At 56.4% G+C, this 10,590-nt stretch overlaps 1 protein-coding gene across 1 annotated transcript; it reads left to right on the forward strand.

Moving 5' to 3' along the window:
• The first annotated feature begins 4,241 nt into the window (after positions 1 to 4,241).
• On the forward strand, positions 4,242 to 9,989 carry CD40LG (CD40 ligand). Its single transcript, XM_067304028.1, has 6 exons — positions 4,242 to 4,449; positions 6,185 to 6,322; positions 7,194 to 7,239; positions 7,398 to 7,445; positions 7,676 to 7,738; positions 9,604 to 9,989. The coding sequence occupies exons 1-6, from the start codon at positions 4,294 to 4,296 to the stop codon at positions 9,969 to 9,971; spliced, it is 819 nt and encodes a 272-aa protein (XP_067160129.1). The 5' UTR covers positions 4,242 to 4,293; the 3' UTR covers positions 9,972 to 9,989.
• Positions 9,990 to 10,590: the final 601 nt, after the last annotated feature.

The following is a 10,590-nucleotide window of genomic DNA, read 5'->3' on the forward strand; positions in this document are numbered from 1 at the left end:
AGGTTAATCCTGGAGACATTAGATCTCTGGGGATACAGGAGAGGGGAAAAAAAACTAAAGAAATTACAAAACAAACATGGAAAAGCTCAAATTTCCTTTCTGACCATAGCCCTGTGTTGATGGGACTAATTTAGATCTCATAGGTTCCCTTCTGAATCCCTCCCACGGCATTGTAGGCAAATGCCTTTTGTGACTCAGAATAAAATCTTCTTTCTGAATGTATTGTTCTCAATACCCAACTTTTATTAATTGTAAAGAATATGTGGGATAAGCACATTTTAAATAGCCAGTTACAAAACCGCAGAGAGTACCCAGAAAAATCACTCTCTTTTCATCAGCTTTCACCTTACTGCATTCAGAAATGCTACCGGCGTTTGACAGATCACTGGAGCAGGCAACCGGATATTTTCTTGGTAAACAAAACTCTGAGCGCCGAGTGCAGTGGAGACAATTTGCTGATCAGCGGAAATACCGCAACTAGGTCAATAGGAATGCAAGCGATGGATCACATTTTCCCATCGTCTCACCCGGCGGTTATCTGGCTGTAGGAACCATGCCACTTTCGGTTCACAAGCGGCTGGTACAGCTATGTTTAGAGGACTGAACCCTCTGAACATAGCTGTAACCCTGCTGCTTTCTCAGTGGTGGGCTCATGCTGAGCAGACTTCACCTTCCCTGGGAAACGTCATGCAGGCAGGCTCTTTGCTCCAGCATCAGGCCCACTTTCCATTCCCTGGCATCTCTCTGGACCATGCCCCTCTTTCCCCAAGGATGTGTCCCCTCTGCTATGCTCCCTCTGGTGTCTACGGCAGCCAAGCGGCCAAGGAGGAGCAATCACAGTGCTGCCTGGACCTGGCATAGGCTAACACAGGTTTTGGCCTTATTAAAGACCTTGAGGACACAGGGTGTCTCTCCCCATTCCCACCATCCCCCACGTGAAACAGTGAGACAGGTATCAGAGCACATCCCCAGGGCCACGCGATACCCCCAAGGTCCAACAACGCAGCAAACCCTGCTCTGTCCTCCCAGGCTCTCCAGCATCGGACAGCCAAGGTGACAGGACGGACCGAAGGCTCCTGCCTTCCCCTGCAGCCAGCACCTCTTTGGCGATGTGACACTGTCGGCTCCACTCCTGCTGTGCCCGGCATGGATGAAACCGCTGGAGCGGACACCCAAGGGGTTGCTCCTACGCCAGCTTGCCAGGTCTGTGACAGCCACGAGAGCCAAGGTGCGGGGTGGCGGTGGGCTGGATTGCCAATATGAAGCAACAGTTTCCCGAAGAGGAGCTGTCAGCCGGTCCTCCCGGAGAGGTGCACTGACGTAGCTCTGCCAGGATCCCCCGTGTCATATTTTCCACCCATTTCTCTTCGTCAGGGCGCTAGTGACTAGCAAGTCTCGATTTCCTCATTTTCAGAACAAGCTTGCCAGCCCTCCTGCGAAGTTTTGCATCTGGTATCCAAAATCGGAGCCTTTCCCCATCGAATTCGCCGGCCCCTCCGAGCGGGAGCCCCCAGCTCCGGCCTCCCCGGCAAGGTGCGTGCTATCCAGATAGTGATATGCTAGGGGTTTCCGGTGTTACTTGCAGGTTCTTCTCATTTCAGTGAAACGGAGACGGGTAGCTATCCAGAAGCTGCTTGAAACAAGTTTCATCTGCAGGTGACAGCCAGGGCTTAGGAATATTTGTGCAAAATCTCACTTGCAGTTCTCTACACGACTCATTGCTGTGGTTTCACACATTTCAAGACTACCTTGATACTCAGGATTCGGGGAAGGTACAAAGTAATGACTTCACATGTCATTTTGTTTCTCGTTTAAAGATTTTTCCCTAAATATGACTGTTAAATTTGGAGGAAATGCTGAAGAGCCTTGGAAAATGTTGATGATTGCCATCTGGTTAAGCCAGAAGGGCTCAACCAGTCCACTATGGCTTGGAGACCAGGAGATGATGGTGATCTGTGGTGGGGACCCAGGCCCTGCACATCAGCCTTTGCCGTGTGCGCTGGCTTCGGAGGTGGCCACCACGAACTGGCTTTTTGCCCATGAAGGTGGCAAACTCCCCATGGGAGGGGCAGTGGCTTGACACCAGGTTTCAGCTCAGATCCGCGTGAGGTGGCCAGGCTTGGTGTTCCCAAAGATGATGCCAGCTGCAGGGTAAAAGGGAACAAAGCCACTGGCTTGGCAGTGCCCTCAGGTGGCTCGTTGGCTCATCCCTTGCACGGCGGGTCTGTGAGCTCTGGCCAAGGACCAGGTCCAAAGCCCCGCTGAAACCAAAGGGAGCCCCTTTTGCCACCCAGCACGGGGTGTCTGCAGCACCGTCTGGGACGATGCTCCTGCACGGCTGTGAATCCAGTCCTGTCCTAGAGATCTGGCAGAACCAGGCAGCCCTGGGATAGGGAGACGTGTGGGCTGCGGGCTGTCGCTGGCAGGGCCCTCGGTGGCCACGCCGTCCTCTAGAAAGCCAATGCAACGCTGGGGAGCGCAGCTGTATTCTCCCTGGCCCCGGCGCTGTCAGCCGTGCTCCAAAGCTGCCCCCGGTGCTGGGGAGGCGATGGCCCCAGGGACGGTGAGGGGTGCATGGCCCTGGGGCGCCAGGCAAGGTCTCGGCCTGGGGCCGACCGCTGCCCAGCCACCGAATTGCTGCCAGTGAAGCCCCGGCACTGTCACATGCTTATGGCTTGGGTGCTATATTTAGGAACATGGTGACCTGCCAGGGTCAAATGCTGGCTTGGTTGCAGAGCTGTTTGTGCTTTGCTATCTGCATCTGCAGCTAACAGCGCCCTAACCACACAGGACAGGATGCGAGCGAGTGGGTAGGCAGCAGCAGCAGATGCTAGATTCAATCCTGCAAGGCGCCAAGCAGCCTGACAAAGTGCTGAGTCCCCTCCACTCCCCGGGCTGCCAGCAAGCAGCACCCTGCTCAGTGCCCTGCTACTTCTAGCAGGATCCGACCCTTTATTTGCTTTATGCACATCTGATAAGAGCATTGCCTTTAGCATATCACTTTCAAAACAACTTTACATGACGATTTGATCACTGCCTTTAACACAGAGCCCCGGCCCCCCTTGCAGGCAGCCGGCCTCACGCTGCAGCCGTGCAGCCCTCATCCTCTGCTCCGCAGCAGATGCCCAGATTTGTTCTCTTTCCAGTAGCCTGGAGGATGGGAGATCTGCCCCTTGTTGCAAGCAGTGAGGACCTCTCTGCAGGTACCCAAAATTATTGCATGAGTGCTGCAGGGCCAGACAAGTGTCAGATGCCCTGAGGAGCTCTGCATCTGGGCAGACAAGGCATGCGGTGGCAGGATGTTACCTGCCTGGTGCTGGCTGGAGAAGCAGAGGCTCAGTGTCACCATGGGACACAGGGCTGAGGTTGCCCAAAGTTGCATGGAGGTTACTGAGGAGATCAGCAGCTGGCAGGAGTGCCCAGCAGCCCCAAGAGCCCTTTCCATGCCCGTATAAATAGATATAGTTATACATGTATAAGCAAGGACATGGTCTGAGCATATATGTGCTCTTGCATGCAGGAGCACCTCACTGGGGTACTGGGAAAGCTGCTGAAAATTTATATCTCCAAACAGAGGGCCAGGAGGCAGCCTCGAGACCCAAAGTCCTGCTGTTTGTCGAGGAGCATGGAGGCTGGGCCCACGCTGGGCTCCCAGGGTCCGTAGAGATGGCCCTTGCTCCAGGAGCATCCCATCTAACCAGGCAGAAACCTCCTGCGCCCTTCACCCATGTAGAGCATGAGGCAAGGCCAGAAGCCAGCACAGCCCACCTGCCTTAGCCAGGCAGCTTAGTTGCAGACTCTTCCTCCTCAGTGAAGGAACTAGAGAGCAAAAAGACTTTCCTCCCCTCTTGAGAAACGACCAGCTTTCCGCATACTTCCTAAGCCCTGGCAGCCCACACTGTGCTTCAGCAGCTCTGCCCGTAGAGTCACGGTCTTCATTTCTTTGAAGACAGTCAGCCGTGAAACATTCATCCACAATAGGAAAAAAAAACACTGGGGTACAGTCTGGAGTGTTTCGAAGGCAAATATGAATATATGGAATAAGAATCTCTAACTGCTTCTGGTAGGACGGTAGGAAAAAGCATGGAAGTGCACAAGAGAAGAAAGTCTAAGCAACCTTTTTTTGTTGTGGGAGACGGTCGTGAACAAACGTACCCACTACGAAGGGTTTTTTCCAGGAAGTGTAGGTTGCTGCAACCTGTATCCCTTGAGTAGCAAGCGCTCACACAACAGTTCTCATGCTACTTGCAAGCAGCACATTTGAAGAGGGAGCCCCAGCAGCCTGCCCGGAGGATGAATGAACCCTACAGCCCCACAGCGCCCAGACCCATGAGCAGCACCTCGCCCAGCACCATGAAAATGTTCATGTGCTTCCTCACAGTATTTATTGTAGCACAGACGATTGGGACTGTACTGTTCTGTTTATATCTTCACATGAAGATGGACAAGGTAAGTGCCGCAGTAGAGCTGGGGCTGCTGGATTGCTAACCCGATTTGCCTTCAGCGCGGAGAGAGCTGCTAAGCAGAAAGATGAAAATGGTGCAAGGCGATGCTGGCCCTGGACTGACACAGGACTGGCACTTACTGCAGCCGTGGTCTTGTTCCTGCTGTAACTTGCTGCTAAGTAAGCTGTGCGCTGATGACGAGAGATTTGTTCCCTCCCTTAACAAAACGGGAATGGATCAATAACGAAGAGCCATTAATAGCAAACCGAGCAGTTGATCTGGCCAGACGCAAGGCAAGGAGAGCATGGCTTAAACACACGTGTGGTTATTTATTTTAGGCTTTTGGGGAACTACATGGTGGTTTTTCTGGTCCTATAGAACTTGGCAGCTCTGTGACACTAAGGGGAAAGGGGTCCAGAAGTGACTTCTTTTAGTGTTTTCACGTAATAGTGTTACAGACAACTCACTTCAGATGTTGTCTTTATGCTCCGAGAAGAAAAGAGCAGATCTTGATGCTTCGTCTTTTTTAAAGAGACACTTTATCAGTGATCTTGTTTCACACCTGGGAGAATAATTACCAAAAAATTTAAAACTGAAAAGCTGTTTTAAAGGTTGCCATGACTCCCACTGCACCATGCGACGCTTTTAAGTGTTTACCAAAAACTATTTTCCTCCAAAAAAAAGAAAAGGCTACCACTTAAAGAAACTAAATGTGTATAAAGCCCAGAATGATTTCTCCCTACCGGCTACAAAGATAAAAGGTCTTTAGTACTGTTTTTTAAATGGGGTGTCTCAATTCACACATTGAAATTCAAGTGGGTGACTGCTGAGCTTCAAGGGTGGGCAGCAAACCTGAGCCGGAGCTGCTTAAAGGCAAGCGGAGGGGGCGGAAGGGGGCGCGGAGGGCTGCAGTGTCGGGGTGACAGCGGGGAGCAGAGGAGCCAAACGGGGCTGTGTCGTGCCGCGACAGCTGCCCTTCGGAGCGGCGGGAGATGAGAAGTGGAGCCCTGGGCAGCAGCAGGATTTCGGAGCGTGGAGGGCTGCCAGACCCGGCCCTCGGTGCCCAGCGCTGCCCGGGTCCAGCTCTCGGCCAGCCCGGGGCTCTGGGTCCTCGCATCCCCCTGCATTGCTTCTTATTGCTCAGATAAATGTTAGGTTTTTTTAAAAAACACGAGTGTCATTTCAAAAATCAGACCTTTTTAAAAAAATTTCAATTCTTTTTTCAGCATTCTGATTTTTTTTCTAATCCTTTTTTGTTTTTTTTTAATTTGAAACTCTTGGCAGGGTTCAGCCCCAAGTCCTTGGTCAGTTTGGCCTCTTAGAAACTTTTTGCTGTCAATAAACTCACTACCAAAAAGCAGCGCAGGTCTGGCCAGGACAGCCATGAGGGCTCCCCAGTGCCCCATCCGTAAAAACTGCCGGGCAAACTTTTTCCACCTGCCCTTTGGAGACAGTCGAGGGGAAAATTTGATGAAGGAGGTGATAGAAAACGGGTCTGGCCGGTATCCGGAGGGATCCTCTTGCGCGCTGTGCCACGCCGGGACCGGCCCTGGGGGCGCAGCTCCCGCGGTGCCGCTCGCGCCCCCGGCGCGCCTGGCGCTGGCGCTGGCGAGCTGGCGCTGAGCTCTGCCGGCTGCTTTTTGCCGCTGGAGGGAATACAGCCCGGCTGCGACCCCGGCTCTGCGCCCTCCCCCGTAACACCCCGCTTACCTACCCGCTCTCCTTTCCCTCGCTGGCAGATGGAAGAGGCGTTGAGCTTAAACGAAGATTACGTCTTCCTGCGGAAAGTACAGAAATGTCAGACGGCAGAAGGTCAGAAATCGACCTTGTTGGACTGTGATAAGATTTTAAGAGGCTTCCAGGATCTCCAGTGCAAGGTAGAGGCTCTTGGAGGGCTGAAGACCCTGCTGGCGGTGGAGGGGGGCTCCCGGCACACTCCCCCCCCGCCGCCCAAAGCTTTATTTAACACCACGGGTGTCCTTTTTTCGTTTTTCTCCTCAAAACACTCTCGGCAAGAGCGTGCACGGGCAGTGCCCGTCCAGGGGCCGTGCACCCGGAGGGACGGTGCCGCAGCCCGGGGCAGCAGCTCCCGGGGAGAGCGGGCAGCGCAGGCAGCTGCCGGCAGACCTCGGCTCTGCCCCGGTCCCGGCTGGGAAACGTCGCTATTCTGCCATCCGGCGCCCTGCTCGGAGCCTCTGCCGGGCGGGCGCAAGGACGCGTGACGTCCGTGCATGCTAACAGCGCCTGGCGCTAAGCCCCGGCGGGGCCGTTGGTGCTGGGTTGGCAGCGGCACCCGGCCGGCAGCGGCAGATTTTGGGACGGGCCCATCGCGGCCGTCCCGAACGGCGCCGGGCTGCGCGGCAGGGCCGGGCGCAGCTCGCCGGGGAGCACGTGCGGCCTCGCGGCGTCGCTCCCAGGTGTGGCGTTTAAATGGCCTGAAAAGGGGGTTCCTCTTCGTGGGTTTTCAAAGAACCTTTCCCCGTCACAGTGTTTGAGTTGCATAAAACCGAAGAGCAGAAGCCCTTCAAGGGCGCTGCCGGGGGCTCGGCAGGCCAGGCCGCGCCGCGTGCGGTGCTGCGGGAGCTGCCGGAGGGGCTCGGAGGGCTCAGGTACCCGCTGCCACCCGCCGGCAGGGCTGCGGGGGCCAGAGCATCCTTTGCGCAGAGGCTTTGAAACCTCTTGATCTGTATATCTTAAATCTTAAAAAAATAATAACAATTTTTTTGCTTTCTTTTGCTGCCGTCGCAGGACGGGGGAGCGAGCAAGGAGCGCCCCAAGTTCGAGATGCAGAAAGGTGAGCTTCCCGCGGCGCTCGCGGACGGGCAGGGCGCGGGGCCGGCAGAGCCGGGCGCTGGGCACGGCGCTCCGGGGGCTGGCTGCTCCCGGTGCCGCTCTGCCCAAAGCCGGCGAAAACGAATCCAAGACTAAATCCCCGGCCTTTTCCCGTTGCAGGCCATGAGCACTCCCACTCGAAGGGCAAGAACGAGACGGCGGTGGCAGGTGAGGCGCGGGGCCGGCGCGGCTGCTCCCGCGGCGGGGACGATGCTGCACGCTCTCCTCCGCCGGGGAATCCCGCTCCCGGGCGGATTGGGTGTTGGGGCTGAGCAGAGCCAGATCCTGCCTCGCTTGGGGGGGGCTTGGAGACTGTCTGAGCTGGATTTGGCGCATAGGGAAGCAGCAAGGCTGGGGGACGGCACGGCACGACTAACAGCGGCTTTTTCCCCTTGCAGCGGAGAGGAGGCAGCCGATCGCAGCCCACCTGGCGGGGGCCAAGAGCAGCAAGGCCGTCTCAGGTACGATGCGCCCGCTCGGCGCTGCGGCCAGGCCGGTCGGTACGGTGAAAAACGCTTCTGTTTGGAGTTAAGGGAGCCAAGCTCTCGTTTTTCTCTTGGATTCAGAACAAACCACCTTTGCTCGCCCGGCCGCGTCACGCCAGCGCGGCTGCTGCCGGAGGGCTCTGGGGGCCTTCGGACAGCCCTCGCCTGGACCGTCCCCCGCGCGGCCGGTGCACGAGCCGGGAGGGCCAGCTGTCTCACGGCTGGTTTTGGACAACATTTTAACCAGAAAAATTGTGCAGGTGCAGAGTGGTGGAAGACTCTTGCTGTCAGCTGGGACAGGCCAGGTTCAGGGCTGAAAGAGTCCAGGCTAATTTGTCAGGGAAAAATACTTCCTAGGAGGAAAACACAGAGCGCGGCTGGTCCTCTGGGCCCTCCCTGCTCTGACCCTCTGGCCTGCAATGGTTCTGGTAGCGATACGGGCTCCTGGCGAGTTCACAGCCATTGCGGTGCCCGCAGAGATAGCTCCAAGCTGATTCTGGCAAGTTGCACTTGTGGTCTGGGTAGGTTTGCGAAAAGCGTGCAGGTCTTGCCCGCCTTTGCACGCGTGCAACTCGCTGCGCAGCCGAGCTTGCGCTGGTGGATCCGTCCCCCGGTGCAGCCTCCACCAGCCCGCAAGAGCCAGGATTGCCAAAGAGAGTGAGAGTTTGCAGGGCCGGGCGCTCAATCTGCTAAGGATTTCTCAATCTGAGCACGTTCGATTTAGTTCTGGAGTAACTGCCAGTAATTCGCAACTGCTCTTTCCATCTCTGACGCAGCAATTCACCCAGAGCTCAGTCTACCTGTGGAAAGCTTAGTCTTAGATAAGATCAAAGCGAGAAACTCGCTGCATTTTAAAACTCCCTGCTTAAGCATTTGTTGAGGTTATAAAGCAGAGACCAAAAGGCTGCCTGGAGCGCGAGGCTCGGCGGCCGGGGCCGGAGGAAACGTCACGGTGGGACGCGGCTGCGTTAGCGGCCCCAGGGCAGGGAATGTGGCTCAGCCCTGCGTCCTGTCGGCACGGGCTTCGCCGTGGCTTTCCTCGCCCTTGCTGCTCTCGGACGGGTCTCTCCGGACTGGGGCAGGCGGAGGTGCAAAATCCTTCAAGGTCTTGGCCAAGCTCAGCCCCAGGGCCACGGTTTTTGGCTTCTGTACCTGACCGATCCGTAGTGCCTCCAGCGGGCGTTGCGGTTCATGAGTGGCTCTGATGGCACAGCTAGCGCCCCGGAGCTACGGCAGGAGGTCGGGACGCACACGGGGCACCGGCTTCGCGTAGGCGGTGCTCCCGGCGGCCGCCTTTGCCATGCAAAACCCCTCGCGGGCTGCACGCTGCCAGGGACCGTGGCGGCGCCGCACCGAAACCGTGGGATGCTTGTTTTCGTGCTTCCTCCGTGAAGTCTCACCTTCTCCAGGAGCTGGCGGGGGCCGAGTGGAGGAGGGACTGCAGAGGAAGTGCGGCACCCGGCCTGGAAACAACCGCGTGCCCTGGGATGGGTGCATGGGAATACAGGGACCGGCGGGTGTTTTGGGAGGGCTCAGAGGCCGCGCCACCGAAAGCCATGGGCAGGGCAGCCCGGGGGGCAGGTCTGGGGCGTTCGGCCCCCGGTGGCGACTGCTTGCGGTCCTCCGCCCTGAGCATTTCCAGCGAAGAAACCCCAGCGCTCCCCTGCTCCCTCAACCAGGGCAGCGGCGTGCGCCAGGCCAGCAGCCAGAAACGCCGGGTTAAAACGGTCCTGGCCTCGGGCAGGGGGACGGAGGCTGCGATGCCGAGCGTGGGGCGAGCGGTCCCTGCCGGGCTGGTTTTCTGCTTCTCCCGGCTCACCGGCGATGTTTTCCCTCCGCAGTTTTAGAGTGGAGGACAACGGGATACGCGCCCATGAACAGCCTGATCTCCTACCAGGACGGGAAACTGAAGGTGGAAAAAGCAGGGCTCTACTACATCTACTCACAAGTCAGCTTCTGCACCAACGCGAAGGCTTCGGCACCGTTCACCCTCTATATTTATTTGTACCTCCCCATGGAAGACGACCGGCTCCTGCTGAAGGGCCTGGACACGCACAGCACGTCGAGGGCTGTCTGCGACTTCCAGTCCATCCGGGAGGGCGGCGTGTTCGAACTGCGGGAGGGCGACATGGTCTTTGTTAACGTGACAGACTCAACGCTAGTGAACTACAGCCCCGGCAGCACCTACTTCGGCATCTTCAAGCTGTAGCGGGGAGGCCCGCCCTGGCTTTGCGGAGCAAAGGGCCTTTCCCTCTTTCCCCTATTTATGTTCCTCTGCATCTTTATTGTCTCGTTTCTTAATTTGTATATTTTGTTATTTATTAATGAGGGCCTGGGGGCCCCCAGAACACAAATGGAACAAAGTTTGAAGGTGTCGTTGTTTGCACTTTGCTTTTTCCGTTGCCCATGGTTTTGTATGTGCTGGTGTCAGGGTGCCTGAATCCTCCACGCCATGGGTGGCCCCACGTGCCGGGCAGGGTGGATGTCCTGATTGCATCACATGAGCTTTATTTAGCAAACGAACCCCACAAGGGTTTCTTTCCTCATAACGTAGGACGTCTCAGGGCACTCCAGATAAGCTAGATTCAAGCTATACATATCTTCTGTATCAATCTGCTTGCTAAACTACAACGGAAAAACATTAAAAGGCTTAGGAACGTCTCCTCTAAAGGAATCAATCAGCAAAATGCTGTCCTTACGTGGTAACTGCTGGTGATGCATCGTTGCCATCCCAACTGTCTACTCGACCTTGAGAACCCCATTTTTTTTCCACCCGTTCCTCTCTGCAGAGCTCAGCCAGCCTCCTTGCCACGCGTGGTGCTGACTCG

This window comes from Apteryx mantelli, chromosome 13 (assembly GCF_036417845.1).
Source record: "Apteryx mantelli isolate bAptMan1 chromosome 13, bAptMan1.hap1, whole genome shotgun sequence".
NCBI classification, from domain to species: domain Eukaryota; kingdom Metazoa; phylum Chordata; class Aves; order Apterygiformes; family Apterygidae; genus Apteryx; species Apteryx mantelli.

Bases quoted from the DNA above. Each gene is read 5' to 3' on its own strand.
- CD40LG (XM_067304028.1), top strand. From the start codon at position 4,294: ATGAATGAACCCTACAGCCCCACAGCGCCCAGACCCATGAGCAGCACC. The intron at 7,240-7,397 runs GTGAGCTTCCCG...TTCCCGTTGCAG, and splicing joins CAAGTTCGAGATGCAGAAAG to GCCATGAGCACTCCCACTCG. The intron at 7,446-7,675 runs GTGAGGCGCGGG...TTCCCCTTGCAG, and splicing joins GAACGAGACGGCGGTGGCAG to CGGAGAGGAGGCAGCCGATC.